Source organism: Candoia aspera, chromosome 15, assembly GCF_035149785.1.
Source record: "Candoia aspera isolate rCanAsp1 chromosome 15, rCanAsp1.hap2, whole genome shotgun sequence".
NCBI lineage: Eukaryota > Metazoa > Chordata > Lepidosauria > Squamata > Boidae > Candoia > Candoia aspera.
In genome coordinates this window covers 9276771-9295575 of record NC_086167.1, presented here as the reverse complement: position 1 = coordinate 9295575, position 18805 = coordinate 9276771, and the positions used below count along the sequence as shown (strand labels likewise).

Here is an 18805-nt window from a genome sequence, read left to right as displayed (position 1 = left end):
CAGAGGTGGGTATCCAGGCAGAGCCAGAAGGAAGCAAGCTGGTCAGGAGGACGGGACTCTGATGCGCTGCCTTAGAGTTCTGCTCGTTGAGGTGGGGTCATGAACATATTGCTCTCATCTGGCAAAAATACTGTAATCCTGTGGAGCCAGAGGTGACTCCAATTTGTAGAAGCGTTAGAAAGGAAGAATTAGAAGAAATAGTTCACAGGGACAGATTTCAATGTTTGAGAAAATAGCATTCCCTTTTAAAGGTTCTGCCAAATTTCTCATGTTTATTCTGGAACTTCCTCCTACAGATTATATGCCATCAACTCCAAAATATAGCTGAAACTCAGGTAAGAGTGAAGAAAATGTAAACAGAACTCAGAAATATTTCTCCTTCAGTTATTGTGCCCAGTGAGGTCATGCTGGTTTGGGCAAGTGTCTTCCAGCCAACGGAGTCTCCTTCCATCAGCTCAGAAGAGATCAGAAAGCCAAAGGTTGGTCCTCCTCCATGAGGGCTTATCCATGACTGAGAGGAAGTCCTTAGGAACATGCGTGGTTATGGAAGCCTCCCTGCTCTGCCATTCATGGAAGGAGGTCACGTTCCTTGAGTTTTTTGCCTGAACTTGAAAGGGAAGTGTTGCGGCTGCCTTAACCGAAATGTGTCAATTCTCTTGACTTCTAAGAGCTGCTGCCACCTTTTGCTTTGGAGGTTTTGGTCTCAGTTCCTCTGACGTTTAACAGAGTGGAAGAGCTACTCCAGGTGGTCCCAGAGAGGAGAATATCGGCCCATTTTCTCTTTGTAGCTTAAACCTTCTTCTGAGACCTGCCTCTTTTCTGCAATGACAGAATACTTAAATGTTCCATTAATGTTAGATGTTTGTTTCTTTCTCTCCAGTTCGGGACCAAGACGTTTTGACACAGAATTCAAGTGTTTAGGTGGTTTGGCCAAAGTGAAGAAGGATTTTAGCTACAGATGGAGTTTTAACTCTTGCAGGTTTCTCTTTAACACTTTGTTTTGTGTAAAGGATGCAGGAGTTAGAACTTCCCTCATGTTTCTTCTTTCAGCCTTGTGGCTCAGTGAATCAGAATCAACTCCAGCTGTTCCCGCCCTGAGATCTACAAAGCCGGAAAGAAAAGAAATGACGCTCCCACCATGGCTTCAGCTCCCATCGGAAGGGAAGAAGGTGCCTGCCAGGCCAGAGAGGGAGAGAAGTGGCTGAGGTGTCCAGAGCCTGGAGCTGCACTGCTGAACGAGTGGGACAGATGCTGCCCTTCAGCATTGCAATAGCTGGAGATCATGGTTGTTCCTCAAAGGATCTAAATGACTGCATTAAAGAATGTGAAGTATAATATAAGATTTCCCTCATGTGGTCATAGAGTATATAAATTGATTTTCTCTTTTAAGCTTGCTTTGAAAACACTGCTGAGAAGCTGAGGGTGGCCGTGTTGCCAGAGTTGGTGCCAGAGAATCGGTCTGAGGTCCTGGTGGGCCTATCTCTGGCTATCAGCATATATAATCAGGACAGGGGGACTCCCAGGCTTCTGCTGGTACCAGTGAACCTTCTTTCCTCCAATGTTGTTTCCGGCACAAGTGACTCTTCCATTTTGCCCCAGGGACACAGAGACGGAGGGCGGCTGGGTCAGGAGATACTGGGCGAAGGCACCTGCCAAAGAAACAAAATATTCAAACAGCTGTGAACTCTGCCATTCCCTGATTCTTCTCCTCAGCTTCCTTGATCTTGGAAGTGAAACTAAGTAAATGCAGAAATAAAGTATTTGGATTTCATCCTTTTCTGTTCTTCTTGTAAGCCCCCTGGATGATGCAACAGATAGAAAGGTGGGAATTTATAAAAGCTGAAATAAATTGTGGAGAGTCAATAGAGAAACACAAAAACATGAGTAAAAGAAAAGGAATCAGGAGAAATCAAAAGGCCGTATTCAAATGCAGCATTTGCTAAGGGTGGTCCCTTCTGTGCAGAATTTAGCTGCTTTCATGGAGATATGCGGGACACAATTCATAGAATTAAAATCCAAATTAATATGCAAAGATTGAAATCAATTCACAGCTTTTGGGAGAAATCATTCAAGGAACTTCTCCTTTCTTCTACCTGAGCTGTAGGTGAGGAGGGTGAAAAGAAGAGGGGCCGAAAGCATGTTGAGAACCTTAGAAGCTTCTCCTGTGGAGAAGAGGGTGGTTCCGAGCTGGGTTCCCCTGGTTCTTTTACCTTCTTTTCCCTTGCAACTCATTTGCAGGCAAATCACTTCCTTTCATTAAAAAACCATTCAGACCTTCTTTCTGCTCCAGCTAGATACAGATGGGGGGAAAAGACCGACAAGCAAACTTTGAATGATTTTGGATAACGATGATGGTAGAGTTGGACATCAAGAGGATGGATGATGTTCTGCAGGATCAAACATTAAGCTTTTGAAAATGAGTTGACAGTCTTCCACTCCTCATCTGATGCCAGTCCTAATGAATCGAGTAGAATTGATTACCGTATTGATATTCTGAAGTGTACCTATATCCTTCTGCACAATCATGCGCGTTATTCTCAGAGAAGTGACATAACTCTGCTTTGCTGGCATAGTTAATAAACACACACACACAAAGATCAGACTATTTCCATGCTCAAAATGTTTGATCTGTTCCATCCTGGGACTCCTTCCTTGAAAATGAGATAGAAAGGAAGAGACCTGCCCCCGGTTTGGAAAGAGGTCAAGGTCTGGGGGAACACGGCTATTGAGGGAGGAACCCCTATGCCAGCAAAGCAGAGTTATTTCACCTCTCAGAATAACGTGCATGATTTTGGATTTTGCATAAAAGGCTGGAGGAGGGGGCAGTCGTTCTGTTTTCGATCTAGTAGTGGGGAGAGCTGGATCCTGTTTCCTCGGCTGGCCATGGAAGCAAGGTGGGTGGCTTTGGGCCACTCACTGCTCTCAACTCTTCATCGGGACCTCAAAATATTTCCGGGGAGAAGGCAATGGCAAACAGATCTCCCGCTGCTCACCCTTTTCAGGGTCAGCCCTATTCAGCCTAGATGCTTCTTCATCAATCAGTAGAACTTATGTCATGAGGAGGATGGGGCAGAACTGTTCAGAGACTCACTGTCCAGTTCTCAGGGCGATGCTTAAAAACTTTTGGGTTCCAGGGTGCAGCTGCAAGGAGTTATGGCTTTGCCTCCCGCCACATGGATCAGTTAATCAGGAAAGTTGAGCTCTTCCCCCACTGAGACCTACAAAGCAGGAAGGGATGATGTTCCCCCCATTCGTTCAGCTGCATCCAGAAATGAGCCAGGTAGATGCCTGGGGAGTGTTTTATCTTCATCTCATTGGTGTTTGGGTGTATCAGGGACAGATGATAGAGGGGCAGAAGGAGAGACAGATAGAAAACTGGGTTCATGTCACAAGGCACTGCTTAGAATGATGTTTACAGTAGAACCATGATGAGCAAAACAGATCAGAACCATCTGTATCATTTTTCATTTCTTCGAAATTGAACTGACATTATTAGTGAAACCAGACCTGTGGGTTCACCAAGGCTGAGATAATAACACTGCTGGCTCTGAAGTCATCGCTGCATGACAGTTTACGAGGCCAGGTGGATGGTGAGTTCAGGGCAGAAAGAAAAGCTTCTCCAACCAGCTCAGGGGAGAGATTTTGTCTCACTTCTGCAAGGGACTGTATCACTGTGGATACCTCCAGTTGCTGCCACTGCTGTAACCACCACCACAATAATAATCTGCCTCATCATCAGCCTGGAGGCTGGAAATGGTTAAGTAGGCTGCATTGGCAGAGGCATCAATGGACCCCGTGAACCGGCCATTGCTGTTGTCATCATAGAGAAGGTATTTGGGGCTCTTTCCAGGGTGTTGTTGGTACCAAGCTATGTAATAACTGCCCACCTGGCTGTCCTGGCTCATGGTGCATGAGATCTTTGCTGATTGTCCCAGGGGAGATGATTGGGTAGCAGGTTGAGTCAAGGTGTACTGTGAATGGGCCCCTGAAATTAGAAAAGGAAGATTGTGGAATAGAAATAGCATATATCACCTTCAGCAGTAGCTTCTGAAGAGCTGCCCAAATTCAAATGCAGGCTACTCTTCTAACAGCCTCCTCCACACTTCAGTCAGGTACTCTGTGTGGCTGTGGATGGGTGTGAAACCAGTGTGGCCCTCAGATAATCATTATGTCACCTTTGCAGGTTGGCTCGATATTTTCCAAGCCTTGAATACTGGCAGAAATAACATGAGATGTGAGGGTTCCTCCTAAATTACCTGTGCTCCATGTGAAGAAGAAGGCCAAGAGCAGAGTCCACGCCATGATGGAGAATGGAGCTTTCTGTGTAACTCTGACTGGGAGACTGGAAGGTTCCCTTTAAACCCCCAGGAATCTGGGTCCACCCATTCATGCAAATTCTGCTGACATCTCATTAGCTGTGTTTGGATAAGACCAATTGCCTTTGGAGGAAAGATGTGGCTTCACGTTCCTCTTTTCATCTCCTGTTGGCTTCATCTCCCCTTCCCCTCCAAAGTCTTTGGTGTGTGTTTCCCACTTTCCACGGCCATCTGCTCTGGCTGCAGACCTTGTTCAGATCTGGCCAAAAAATGGATGCCGGATGGTCTCTTCTGCTGCCAGAGGTGGGTAGCCAGGCAAAGCCAGAAGGAAGAAAGCTGGTCAGGAGGATGGGACTCTGATGTGCTGCCTGAGAGTTCTGCTCGTTGAGGTGGGGTCATGAACATATTGCTCTCATCTGGCACAAATACTGTAATCACGTGGAGCCAGAGGTGACTCCAATTTGTAGAAGACTTAGAAAGGAAGAATTAGAAGAAATAGTTCACAGGGAGAGATTTCAATGTTTGAGGAAATAACATTGCATTTTATAGGCTCTGCAAAATTTCCCATGTTTAATGAAGTTCCAATAGTAATTCTAGAAAACCGTGGACTTCATGTAGTGGAGAAGATGTTTGATGGTATTAATATTGTGCAATCATAGTTATTGCTCAAAAGATTTCAATGACTATGTTAAAGAATGTGGGCTATAGTACAAGATTTCCCTCATGTGGTCATAGAAGTAAATGCATCAGTTGATTCTCTCTGTCTTATTTAAACCTCCTCCTGAAACTTGCATTTTTTTAATGACTGCACACTCTAATGTTCAGTGAAAATTATATGTTCCCTTTTTCCTGTCCAGCAATCCAAATGCTTTTTGGTACCCAATCCAAGTGTTTAAATGGATTAAATCCTATGGGACTCACAACTCCTGCTCAAAGAGCAGGTGGCAGTCGTGGCCAGAAGGGCCTTTGCGCAACTTTGTGTTGTGTGCCAGTTACGCCCTTTCCTGGACCGAGAGGCCCTTCAAATGGTCACTCATGCCCTGGTCATCTCCCAGATAGACTACTGTAATGCGCTCTACATGGGGCTACCCTTGAAGAATATCCGGAAGCTACGGCTGATCTAGAATGCAGCCGTGTGGACAATCTTGGGTGTTCCAAGAGTTGCACATGTAACACCTTTGTTGCGTGAGCTGCACTGGGTTCCAGTTTGCTTCTGGGTCCAATTCAAGGTGTTGGTCATCACCTTTAAAGCCCTACATGGCATGGGACCGGGTGACCTGAGGGACCGTCTCATCCCTATTACATCGACCCACTCCATCTGGTCATGCAGGGGGGGCATATTACGGACCCCATCTATAAAAGAATTCCATCCAGTGGGGTCTCGGAAGCGTGCCTTCTCTGCCGTAGCTCCCGCCCTTTGGAACATCCTTCCCCCAGAGGTGAGACAGGCCCCCTCGCTCCTGGACTTCCGCAAAAGATTAAAGACCTGGTTCTGTAGGCAGGATTGGAATGGGAGGGGGAACAGTCATACCTGGGGATGGCTGGCGCCCTAAAATGATTTTGAGGGGCTATTACACTCAAGGACTGATTAAGATCTTTTAGCCATTTAAATTCTATTCTATTTTTATTTTTGTATTACTGTATTTGGAATGGTTTTGAATTTTAATCCTGCTTTATTGTAAACTGCCCAGAGTCCCCCCGTGAGGGGGAGATGGACACTAAATAAATTGATCAAACAAACAAACAAACAAATAAATAAACGATTTGGCCAACTTGTTTGGCCAAAATGAAGGATTGATTATACTACCACAGAGTTTTTAAATGATGCATTTTTCTGTTGTAATAGTTTATTTTGTGTGAAATGTTTTTTAAAGGATGAATGCACTGTGGGAACCGGCTGGATGTTTCTTCAGGCAGCCTTATGGCTCAGTGAATCCCAAGTTATTGCAGGAATTCCTACCCTGAGACCTATGGAACTTGAAAGAAGAGGATTGATGCTCCCACCCATTCAACTACTATCCGAAGTGAAGAAAATGGAGTCCAGCCTCCTTGGGAAGATGTTATTTTGGCATCCCACTGAGTGTGTGTGTACATAGATCTATAGATAGAAAAATCGGTGAACAGAGAGATGGAAATGGTTGTATCTGAAGTGACTGATTGGAATGGTTTTCATTGCCAGAGGTATGATGAGCAAAACAAATACAATTCATTCCTATTATTTTATATTAGTTAAAGATGAGCTGGTACCTCCAGCCCAGCCAGATCTTGAGGTTCAGCATGACTGAGACAGGAACAGTGCTGGCTGTTAAATCTTTAGCCTGTGAACATTCCCATTCCCATTCCAGACCAAGAACAGGAAGTGGCAAGTTTAGAACAGGAAGAAGTGGTTCACGGCCAACCGTGCTGTCTGTGTCACACTGTGGATACCTCCAGCTACCATTTCCATAACCACCACCAGAATAGTAGTCAGCCTCAACATCTGCTACAAGGCCAACGATTGTTAAACAGGCTGTACTGGCAGAGGAGTCTCTGTATTGCGGAGATTGCAGGCAAGGAAGGAAGGGGCATCTTCCAAGGGGAAAAATGCACTCACAGTGTAGAGGTCCTTGGGCGCCTGGCCAAGAAAGTCAGGCAGGACCCACCTTAGAGTTTCGGGAGTTTTCCCCTTAGGACCCGCTAGCTTTGCTCAGTTTTTCAAGATTCTGTCTGTATGGTAGAAACAATGAAGACTAGAGCTTCATTCCTGACTCAACGTAGTCTCTTCACCTTAACCCTGACACTTTGGTCCCAGTGAACCAACCATTGCTGTTGGCCCAACCATTTTGGGCTCTTTCCATTTTGGGCCATTCTGCACATCTTCCCCAACCAGCCAGATATCTTAGCTGCATAACGATTCCAAAATTAAGAAGGGCTTTATCTTTGGCAAGATTCAGTGCCCTTCCAACAGCTGTTATTGAAGGGAGATACCAAAACATACCTTCTGACCTTTTGTATTGTCCTCTCTATGCAGATGCTCGCCAGGAATTATCATCTCCATTCTTTACTAAACATCTAGGCCATTCAGATTCATTTCATCTTAAGTTGTTACTATCAGACCAATCTGATTTATTTTGTTGGCCACAGCCAAGTACTGTTCTTCAGTTTGTAGAGGACACCGCAGTATCTCTTCTAATTTTTCTTAGATTTTTTAGGATTTTAAGTGTTTTTCCTTTTATTCTAATTTGATGTGAATCTTCTGTTTTATCTGCTGGTCTATGACCGAATAAAAATGGATTTGATTTGATTTGATTTGATTGGGCTCTTTCCAGCCTTCTGTTTGTACCAGTGTATGTTATAACTGTCCATTTGGCTGTCTCGACTCACAATACATGAGATCCTTGCTGAATATCCTGCCGGAGATGATACTGTAGAAGTCGGAGTTAGTTTACTGTGGCATGACACCTGAAAACAAAAAAAGGAAGAGAGTAAAGGTAGACATCCTATATATTCACTATTGGCGTATCTTTTGAAGAGCTGTCCTAATTAAAAACCAGACCAGCGTGTTATAACAGCCTCATCTACACATTACTTATGTATATAGATTTTGATGGGTTTGAAGGCATCAAACCCAATGTGGTGGACCAATCAGCATCAAACCACACTTGCAGTTGACCTTGATGCTTTCCAAGCATTGAATACGGGCCAGATTAATTCAGAAGCGAGCATTCTTTCTAACTTACCTGGGCAGTGCATGAAGAAGAGTCCAAATCATGATGGAGAATTGAGCTTTCCAGAAGACTGAGACTGAAAGACTCAGTTATTCCTTTTTAATCCACTGGAATCTGGGCCTGACCATTTATGCAAATTCAGTTTGATTCTTATTAGCTGCGTCTGGATATGAACTATTACATTGGGAGGAAAAGGATGAGTTCCCTCTTCCTCTTCTCTTCTCTTCTCTTCTTTTCTACATCTCTCTTCCCTCTGCAAGACCTTCATCCTGGGGTTCCTACTTCAGCTGAAAGAGGAAGTTTAATGATTGCATTAGACCACTGAATTTTTCATTGCCTTAGTATTGCCACTCTCAGCAGTCAACTGAGTGACCACTTGTGATTTTGAAACAGAACATCATGGATGTTCCACTTTAACAGTTGGGGTTCGCATAGTGCATTTCACAGGGATACCACTTTTTCTTATCAGGTCATCTGCATGTAGCCACTAAGTGTGGAACCAGCCTAAAGAAATGTTCTGTGTTAGACAGCCAATGAGTTTTTCGGGTGAAGTGTTGAATTAAACAGCATAGAAGAAAGTGGTGTTGCATTAATGCAGTCTTTCTCTACTGGGTGCTCCCCAAGGAGATTGGATTCCCCACCCACCCACCCCAATAATCTATAGGCAACATGGTGCATTTGCAGATCATGGGAGAGATGGGCGGTGATAGAAATTTGAAAAATAAATAAAAATAAACAAATAAAATGTACAGGTACAATCATAACACAATGCCAGGTGTTTTCTTCTGCTGCAACAGGTGGGTGGCCAAGCAAAGCAAGAAGAAGCAAAATTGGACAGGAGGAAGTGAATGTGATATACCTCTTGATGGTTCTGCTCCTGCATCCTAAACACGTGGCACGCATCTAGAACCTCTAGAGTAAGCACATGGACACAAAGGGGAAGCAGCATACATGGGAAGCATTATTTTTCCTGCAGAGTGTGGATTGTTGCCATTATGCCAAGGAGAACCTGCGGAGAGAAAGGCATGATTTATCATAAAGGAAGCGTCCATTTGCTAAAATATAGAAGGGAAGAGATCGTCTTTGCAGTACCCAAGCAAAAGTTGCAGAGCATGAAGAAGAGCAGTAGATAGTTCATAGTGGGCGTCCAGAACAGCACAACTTCCTAAAGTACAGGATCTCTTCTATCCCAGACCTTCTTCTCTTCTCCTCTTAAACCTTGTGGGATGTCGTGATCCAAGCCCTTATTCAAATCATTTCCCATTCAAAAGCACTACCTCCTCTTCTCTCATTCATCCTTGCAGAAGCGACCAAAGAAAGTGAGGGTCCTAATTATTTATCAAGATTTGAGATGAGGAGCTTGCCATCATCCAGATGTTGTTGAAATACAGTTCCAAGGTTTGTTCCAGTTGGCCATGCTGGTGGGCTTTCTAGTTCAGCAAACATCTGAAGGGTGGCCATAAGTATTGTCACCCAGCTCAAGACCATTGAAAGGCATTTTTTTTTTTTTGGCTTCTAGCAAAGGACTCCAAGCACTTGGATTGTTTTTAACAGGGTTCATTTGTGCATGATTGGGTACATGATTGTGAACACACACATTCACACGTGCATCAATCAAAAGCTTATTTTTAAAAGACACACACACAAAAAAACCCTTTTACTTACTTTTGTAACTTTTTGGAAATTCTTAATGTGCTTTTCAGGTATAAACAAAAAGGAGGAGGAGGAGGATGGTGATGATGGTGATTACTGGGATGTGAGTTGGGCCAACTGTTGAGCTTAGAACAGCCCCTGGAAAATTAGAAAAAAGTGTAATATAAAGGAGAAGAGTAGTCCAATTTGATCGTTGGCCGCTTAAAATGCTTCCCCAGCCTTCTCGGCTGTGGTGGGAACATCCATGGAGCCCATTGCCAACTGGAGATCTCTTTTGCCACCCTTCCTGGGAGGGATGACTTGGGAGAGACAGGAGAAGAGCAGTTCTCAGCCTCCTGATTACGAAGTTCTGCCCTGCACAGTCGATAAAATGTGATTCTCTTTTCTCTCTTGAGATTTGCAGGTGGTGAAATTGCTCAGTCTGTTGCACAGAGGAGAGTTTCAGGAGTGGTGGCAGAAGGTTGGTTTGGCGCATGTCTAGGAGGGTGGCACCCCCTGCTGCCAACTCCTGTGACCACGACTGGGGGACATGGTCTTCCATTCCAAAGATGTTTCAGAGAAAGGTGCCCCCAGCCCCAGATTTCCTCCAGGTCCCCTCCTTGCTTAGAGAAAAGTATGCTCCCTCAACACCCATTAGTCTTTGCTGCATTGTGTCACCTTGATGCCCACAGAATATTTTGCAAACGTGTGCTGCGTAAAAGCAGGGAAGGAAAGAATGCAGCCTTCCTGTTGCTTGGGTGATATCCCAACCTCTGCTTTCACCTACCTGTTGCCTGGAAGAGCAAAGGTGGATGTTAGGGGCGTTGCTCTGTGGGACCTCAGCAGTCCTCAGGAGGCTTCCTTCAGCAATGGAGAGTGCTGCCCTCTGGTGTGGGGATGCCCTGGGGAGGTGGATGATCAATCTCCTCTCTGTCTTTTAAGACATTGTTCCTTTTTTAAAATAAGAGCAGTTCTCAGCCACCTGATTACCAAGTTCTGCCCTGCACAGCTGTAATGCAACAATGCAAGAGCAGGTCACAATGGGAGGGGTTTTTGTTTCAGTTTTTCAGCTGGCTGTGTCGCTGTGTCACCCATCCTTCCACGCTGTACAATAATAAGAAGCCTTGTCCTTTATCTGCACATTCCTGATGGTTTAATAACTCACTTTTTTAGAGGTGCCCACCGAGACCGAGTAATGACCAGAGACCCCTGGCCCAAATTCTGTCTTGTTAGAGCTCAAGGTATAAGCTAGAATCAAACTTGGCCTTTCTCCATCTTTTTGCTGGAGCCAGCTTAAGCCTCCAAAGGTGTACTTGTCAATACTGCAGGAAAGTTCAGTGGTACCTCCCATGGATGTGTTGAGTGAAGGTGGCTGTGTCAAGGTGAACTGAGCAACTGCTCCTGGAAGGAGGAGGAGGAGGAGGAAGAAGAAGAAATAAGCACCTGTAAACTGTACTTATAGCCCCTCTTTGAAGGAGATGGAGGAATGAGCATGAAAGGAGTGGAGGTGGGGTGGGGTGGGGTGGAGAAGATGGATGGAGGTGGGAGAAGCAAAAAGGAACAGAATAATGCTCACCAGAGCAGTAAGTCCAGAAACCAAGGACAAGGAGGCTCCAAGCCATGGTGAGTGGAGAAGGAAAACCAAGTTGTTTTCCTATCATAGAGGGGACTCTGCTTGCCCCGATAATTTAAGACATTCTTAGTCCCCCCCCCCCAGCAGATTCCATGCAAATAGACTTTCTCTTCATTGGTTGAATGGGCATCCCCTCCCAAGAAGTGCATATCTTCTAATCTCCTCTGTGTTCTTCAGGTGCCCAAGGGTCACCAAGAGACTGCATTGCCAGGAAAAACATCAGAGAAAAGAGAGACCAGCCTCGGTCCCTCCCCCTTCATCCCTCCCAACCAGTTTTCCTTTTGTGCCATAATCTCCTAAATAGTAAGTTGGGCAATAACCCTGAGGATGTGACTGATTTTTGTCAACTGCTCTAAATATCTGTTTTGGCTGCAAATGTGGAGTTAAAGTGTTCACACGGATATCTATGATGGTACTGATGATAGGATGACTGTTATCAACTCAGAAATATGTGTTGGCTTCATGTCAGATTTGGGGGTGTGTGGGGGGGTATGGGGTTTATGAGCCTCCTAAAATCTTGGAGGTGGTCTGAAGGTGTTCTTTATCCTTGTAATCTGCACTTCATCAAGAATATCTGTGAGGGATGCTGAAAATGAAAGAGGAATGTTTCTGAATGTTCCTAATTGTCCATTTCTAAAGCCTCTTGGCTGGACTGGGGTGCCCAGTTACTGGGAAAGATGGAGATTGAGCCTCATCAGAATCTACAAGCACCTGTGTCTGGTAAGAATTCCAAGATATGGCAGAAAAGGTCCTATCCCTTTGTGCCCCCAACCAAGAACCAATGCTTTTTGTTAGAAAATGCGTCTCTTTGGGGATTTGGCTAAAATGTGGTGGCCCGCCCACTGTCTTGAGAAGAAGGGCTCCTAAGAATTAATATTTAATTCTTGCATTCATGCCTTGAAATGGTTCTGTTTGTTCACAGCTCTTTTGGTTTCCTCTGTGCTGAAGAGGTTCAAAGGATGCAGGTGTTAGAACTTCACAGACTGCTGGACAGAAATGGTTGACCAAGACTCCTTATTTAGGACAAAGGGCCACAAGAGACAGGGCATCTCATTAGTAGGAAGTGTGTGCCTTCTGATGTCCAACTTCGTTATTGCTACAGATGTTATTCCTTGGTAGGGCTGGGCAAATATTCAGTACTTCAAATCAACTTGACAAAGGCTGGACAAATCAACCCTTTGCATTCATCTATCCAATCAAATAATCAAATCAGAACAAAATTGAAAAGTATCCACAGCTAGGCAGCAGAATAGCAAAAGGGATTTTCTCCAGAGAAGTAGCATCTCTGATTCTCAAGAGAACCTCAGCCTCTTCAAACAATTGATGAGCTTGTGTGGTGCCTTGCTATCCTATCTAAAGTGGCGAAATCGTTTGGTCTGTTGCACGATGCATAGTTGTCAAGCATGGGGGTAAAAACTCGAGTGCATTTCTAGAAAGGTAGCACCACCAGATGTTCAAAGTCATAAATGTGGAACATGTTTTCTGTTTCAGAGAAATATTCCCAACCCATGGGGATATTTTTTTAGAGATTTTTCAGTTCTCATTCTTCAACAGATTTCTCCTTTGTTCATGGATTGTTCACTATAGGTAGTCCTTGCTTAACGACCACAACTGGGGCCGGAATTTCGGTTGCTAAGTGAAGTGGTTATTAAGTGAATCTGATCCAATTCTATCACCTTTTTTGCAGTGATTGTTAAGCAAATCACCATGAGCATTAAGTGAACCACATGGTTGTTAAACAAATCATGCTGTTCTGCACTGATTTTGCTTGTCAGAAGCCAGATGGGAAGGTTGAGAATGTTGATTCGGTGATCATGGGACCCTGTGATGGTCATAAATGTGAACGGGTTGCCAAGCACCCAAATCAAGATCATGTGACCACGGGGACCAGTGAGAATCAGTTGTATGTCGTTTGGCTTCATTTTCTGTGTTCCTTGAGCTAATTTGCAAAAAAAGAAAAAAGAGAAAAGAAATGAATTAAAGAAATGAATTCAGATCTCTGGCCAAGGGGATTATGAGCAAAAACTTGAATATGGGAAAAAAAATAAATTGGAAAGCTCAATAAACTCATGCACAGTGGCATGGGGAAAATCTTGAGATGTTTTAGTCTGTTTCAATCTAGTTGTGGGTTATGCAGTCCAAGAGTGGGCAAATTATAGCTCTCAGCTTCATTTTGTGGTGTTTTATCTTCTTTTCTTTTTAGGTCCTAAGCTGAGATGATTGTTTATGTGAAAACATTCAAGGTAGGGAATTTGATCAAAAGAGTACTAAATAAGGGTCAGCTATACTCTACATTTGTATATGTACATACACACTTACAGTTTTAATGCTGAGACAAATAAATGATTGACTTGTGTTCTTTTCCTTTCAATTTGGATTATTTTTCATCAAAGGAAGAACAGCGCAACCTCTGAGCAACGCCCTGCTCTGGGGAGGAAGAAGGTTTTTGTCGCAGTTCCCCATCAGTCTGTATCACTGTGCAACACTCTGCCACTGCTGAACCACATATAACAGTAATAATCGGCCTCGTCTTCAACCTGAAGGCTGGTGATGGTTAAGTAACCGTTGTTGCCTGATCGGGTGCCCGTGAATCGGTCTGGGATCCCTGGCCCCCTGCTGCTGCAGCCATCACAGTGGACAAAGCGAGGGGCCTCTCCAGATCTCTGTTGAACCCAGTTAATGTAGTATGGATTGCTGCTGATGGCACAGGACAGTTTAATGGTTTCTCCTGGAGATGCAGACTGGGAGGCAGGCTGAGTCAAGGTGGGCTGTGAAGTGATGCCTTTACAAAATAAGTGGAAACGAGGAATTAATCAAGATCTGTTATATTATCTGGGTCTCCAAATCCCAGAACCATCAAGTTGGATACACCCTATTGTATTTTATAATGTGCAGAGGAGAGAATTTTTATGGGATTGTTTTACAAGAACCTCTCCATCTATGTACTTACATGAGAAAAAAGTCAGAAAGGAAAGGAAGACCAGTGTCCAGGCCATGTTGCTCTCCTTCAGAAGTCCTTTCTAAAAACAAAGAACCTCTCCCTGGGATCCCTCTACCTTCTTCCTTAAATCCTCCAAGAGCTGAAGAAAGGTCCATGCAAATAGAGGCACACTGATTGGCTTTACTTGAATGGATGAGCCACGCCCCCCCCCCCCCCCTATTAGGCTAACCAAGTAGCCTAGTCAGTTTTGACTAAAGAGCGGAGAAGACATTTCCATAAAGGGGAGTCTTAGGAAGATGCCTTTCTTGGGGTATCCTGCCACCATGTGGGAACATGAGGAGAAAGGCATTCACAAGAACAAAGTCAGGTTGCAGACTTGTGGAGGCCTAGTCATGCCTGGAGTCTACCATGGACAGCAGAGATCCCTCTCCTGAAAGGGCAGCTAAATGTGTTCTGGTTGTTCTTTGTCATGCTGTAACTGTATTTACCTCTGAAACTGGGTCAGAGTCATTCATGTCAGTTACTCCTCTGAAGCTCATGCCAATATCCAACAACAGGGACGTTCTGGAACCAGGATGGGAAGGTTCTCCTGCCTTTCCGTCCTTCTGTTTCCAATCTGAATCTGCAGAATATTTCCCAGAAGATTACAGCTGGTTTTCCTCTGATCTCCTCCAGCAGGTCTCCTGTGAGGTTCTCAGGCAAGTAAGGGCTGATTTGGAGAACTGGTTGGACTCCAAATTGAGGGGATAAAGTCCAATTCCTCTGTAAGCAGAGCATGTCATGCCCAAGCCAATAAACCCCAGGAAGGTACCTTAGGGATCCTGGGTGGCACCTCAAGCTCCCAACCCATTCCAGCCCAACAAACCTGCTCTGCAGCTCCAGAAAAAGGGCAGAAACCACCACGAAAGCCCCCGAAAGGAGCTTGGGTCACTGCGAAACCATGGGAATGAATTCTAGAACGGAAAAACATGGGGATCCCTCTCAAAACAGGTCTTGCACATGAAAAAATATCCTGAGTTGGGCTACAACCTCCTCTACCCACAATACCACATTTGTCGTTTATGAAACCTGGTTGTCTTTTCTCTCTTGAGATTTGCAGGTGGTGAAATTGCTCAGTCTGTTGCACAGAGGAGAGTTTAAGGAGTGGTGGCAGAAGATGGGTTTGGCGCATGTCGAGGAGGGTGGCACCCCCTGCTGCCGACTCCTGTGACCACGACTGGGGGACATGTTCTTCCATTCCAAACATGTTTCAGGGAATGGTGCCCTGAGCCCCTGACTTCCTCCAGGTCCCCTCTTTGCTCAGAGAAAAGTATGCTCCCTCAACACCCGTTAGTCTTTGCTGCATTGTGTCACCTTGATGCCCACAAAGTATTTTGCAAAGGTGTGCTGCGTAAAAGTAGGGAAGGAAAGAATGCAGCCTTCCTGTTGCTTGGGCGATATCCCAACCTCTGCTTTCACCTACCTTTTGCCTGGAAGAGCAAAGGTGGAGGTTAGGGGCGTTGCTCTGTGGGACCTCAGCAGTCCTCAGGAGGCTTCCTTCAGCAATGGAGAGTGCTGCCCTCTGGTGTGGTAATGCCCAGGGAGGTGGGTGACCCATCAGTTTAATAATCGTCAGCCTCATCTTTTTCCTGCACATTGTTGATGGTGAAGTAAGCAAGTTGCTTTGGGGGGTTTGTGGGTGTAGAGGTGAGCAGCTGGACATGGGGAAGGTCAGGGCAGAGCAAGTAGCACCTTCTCCGAACCTACTGACTTATTATGTACCAAGGGATTGGGGGATACACGCAAGGTGAGGAACCCGGGGGCATTGCTGAATTGGACAACTGACTGCCAGGTGGCTTTCGACAATCTCAAAAGCTTGTTTACTGCTGAACCAATTCTACAACACCCTGATCCCACTAAGCCCTTTGTGGTTCAAGTGAATGCTTCTGATTTTTTCATTGGGGCGCTCTTTCTGCAAGCAGATGCTGACAGCGACTTAAAGCCTTGTATGTATTTGTCCTGGAAATTTTCCGAGACGGAAAGGCGGTGGCATGTTTGGGAAAAGGAAGCTTTTGCAGTCAAGGCTGCTTTGGATGCATGGCGCCACCTCTTAGAGGGGGCTAAATGTCCTTTTGAGGTTTGGACTGACCATAAAAATTTGGAAGCGCTCAGCACGCCCCGTAAGCTCAGTCCTAAACAGGTCCGCTGGGCTCAATTTTTTAGTCGCTTTGACTTTCAATTGAAGTTCATTCTGGGCAAGAACGTCCTGGCTGATGAGCTTTCCCGCCAACCACAGGATCCAGTCGAAGCACCTGACATTGTGGGTACGGTGTGGACGGAGCCCCAATTGGGGTTGCAGGCTGACACCCGCAGCCAAACTCATGCACAGCTGCCTCCGGCTTCAGTTTCGCAGCCTGGGAGGAGGACGCCAGTTCCCTCTCAATTGCAACAACGGTTCCTACAGGAGCTGAAATCTGATACTTGGTTGCAAGCGAATGGAGACACTGTTACGTTTGACCAAGGCTTAGCTTGGAAGCAGAATTGCCTCTATGTGCCTGACAATTTGCGAAGGGAAATTTTAACACGTTCTCACGATGATAAGATGGCTGGTCGTTTTGGGTTTGTCAAAACCTTGCATTTGGTACGGTGCCAATTTTGGTGGCCTACCCTTAGACGTGATGTAAAAAGTTACGTTGCTTCTTGTCCTGTCTGTGCCATGTCCAAACGGAAGGTGGGTAAACCGCAAGGGCTGCTGCAGCCAGTTGCAAGCCCATCCCGTCCTTGGGAGGAGGTCTCTATGGACTTCATTGTGGATTTGCCTCCTAGTCAGAGAAAGACTGTGATTTGGGTGGTAAAGGACTATTTTTCCAAGCAAGCCCATTGCATTCCCTGTGCTTCTATTCTGTCTGCCCAACAGTTGGCCCGCCTTTTTCTAATTCATATCTACCGGATACACGGTAGCCCCTCCCGTTTGGTCACGGACCACGGGACACAGTTCACTTCCCAGTTTTGGAAGTCATTTTTGAAGCTGGTGGGCACCAAGCAGGCGTTGTCCACTGAGTCGCATCCGGAGACGGACGGATCTACTGAAGTTCTTAATTCGACCCTGGAACAATTTTTGAAGGCATTTGTCAATTATCAGCAGGACAATTGGATTGATCTCCTGCCTTTTGCTGAAGTGGCTTACAACAATGCCATTCATCAGAGCACAGGGCACACCACTTTTCAGGTTAATTTTGGCCGGGACTTTGTCCCCATTCCTGAGTTACCCCAGCCCTCCGCGCAGCCCTGCTCTCCTTCTGATTGGGCTGCTCAACTGGCTGATTCCTGGCCGGTGATTCAGCAGGCATTGGCTGATGCCCAGTCTGCTTATAAACTACACGCAGATAAACGGGGGGCTCCTCAACCTGATTTTAAAGCTGGTGATCAGGTCTACCTTTCCACCAAATGCATAAAGTCCCCGCAACTCTCCAAAAAGTTGGCTCCTAAATTTGTGGGTACTTTTCCCATTGTGTGTGTTGTGGTCCCTGTCATGTTTAAACTGGATTTGCCTCATAATCTGAAACATTTGCATCCTGTTTTTCTTTGCAGCTTGCTCAAGCCTGTCACCCATTCCGATCATTGGCATCTGCAGCCTCCACCTCCTGCTCTGATCATGATTGATGGGCAGCAGCATTTTGAGGTGAAGGAAATCCTGGATTCTCGCTGGATTCGTGGCACCCTGCAATACCTGATTCATTGGAAACACTTCCCCCACCCTGAGTGGGTGGCTGCCCGTGATGTTCAGTCTCCTGTTTTAGTTAGATGCTTTCATTTGGCTTATCCTCTGAAACCTGCGCCCTGATTTTTCGCTTCTATTTGGGTGGGCGGTATGTCATGTTCATCGTTTCAATGTTAAGGGTGCATCAGAGCATTTTGCATGTCATTTTGCTGATGCGTGTTTCGATTGGGAGGGGAGGAGGATTCTGTCTCCTGGGCTGGTTATCTGTACGTAGCCAGATTGGAATGTGTTTGGGTTATCTCGTGTGTTCGAGGTTTTCTTCCCAGGACATCAGTGGAAACGGTTACCAGCACCTGGGGGGGGGGGGATTTGAAACGGTCGGGAGAGGGGAGGGATTCTGTTTGTGCCGAGGGCCTTTAGTTTGTACTTGGCGCGCTTTTTCCCAGTCTCAGCTTTCTCTGTATTTGCATACTATTCTTTAATAAATCAGATATCATGAAGTTCCTGCTTGTGAGTCTGAGTCTATTAGGGTAGGCAACCGTTACACTGAGTCAAGGTGGGCTGGGAAGTGATGCCTTTACAACAAATGGTGGAAAAGAGGAATTAATCAAGGTTTGTAATATTATCTGGGTCTCCAAATCCCAGACCCATCATGCTGGATACACCTATTGTATTTTATAATGTGCAGAGTAGAGAATTTTCATTGAATTGTTTTATGAGAACCGCTCTATATACTGGACTTACGTGAGAAGCGAGTCAGAAATGAAAGGAAAACCAGTGTCCAGGCCATGGTGCTTTCCTTCTAAAGTGTCCCTTTCTTAAATCAGAGGCTCTCTACTTGGGATCCTTCTACTTTCTCCCTTAAGTCCTCCTAGA

At 45.4% G+C, this 18805-nt stretch overlaps 1 pseudogene and 2 gene segments (V, D, J or C); all 3 read right to left on the bottom strand.

The window, feature by feature from the left end:
• Nucleotides 1-1385: 1385 nt before the first annotated feature.
• Nucleotides 1386-2139, bottom strand: LOC134505895 (immunoglobulin lambda variable 3-21-like; annotated as a pseudogene).
• A 1511-nt stretch (nucleotides 2140-3650) lies between these two features.
• LOC134505780 (immunoglobulin lambda variable 2-23-like) lies at nucleotides 3651-4323 on the bottom strand. The segment is given in 2 exon segments: nucleotides 3651-3985; nucleotides 4257-4323. Coding segments are annotated over 2 exon segments (363 nt in total).
• Nucleotides 4324-13750: 9427 nt separating this feature from the next.
• On the bottom strand, nucleotides 13751-18775 carry LOC134505894 (immunoglobulin lambda variable 4-69-like). The segment is given in 2 exon segments: nucleotides 13751-14070; nucleotides 18674-18775. Coding segments are annotated over 2 exon segments (366 nt in total).
• Nucleotides 18776-18805: the final 30 nt, after the last annotated feature.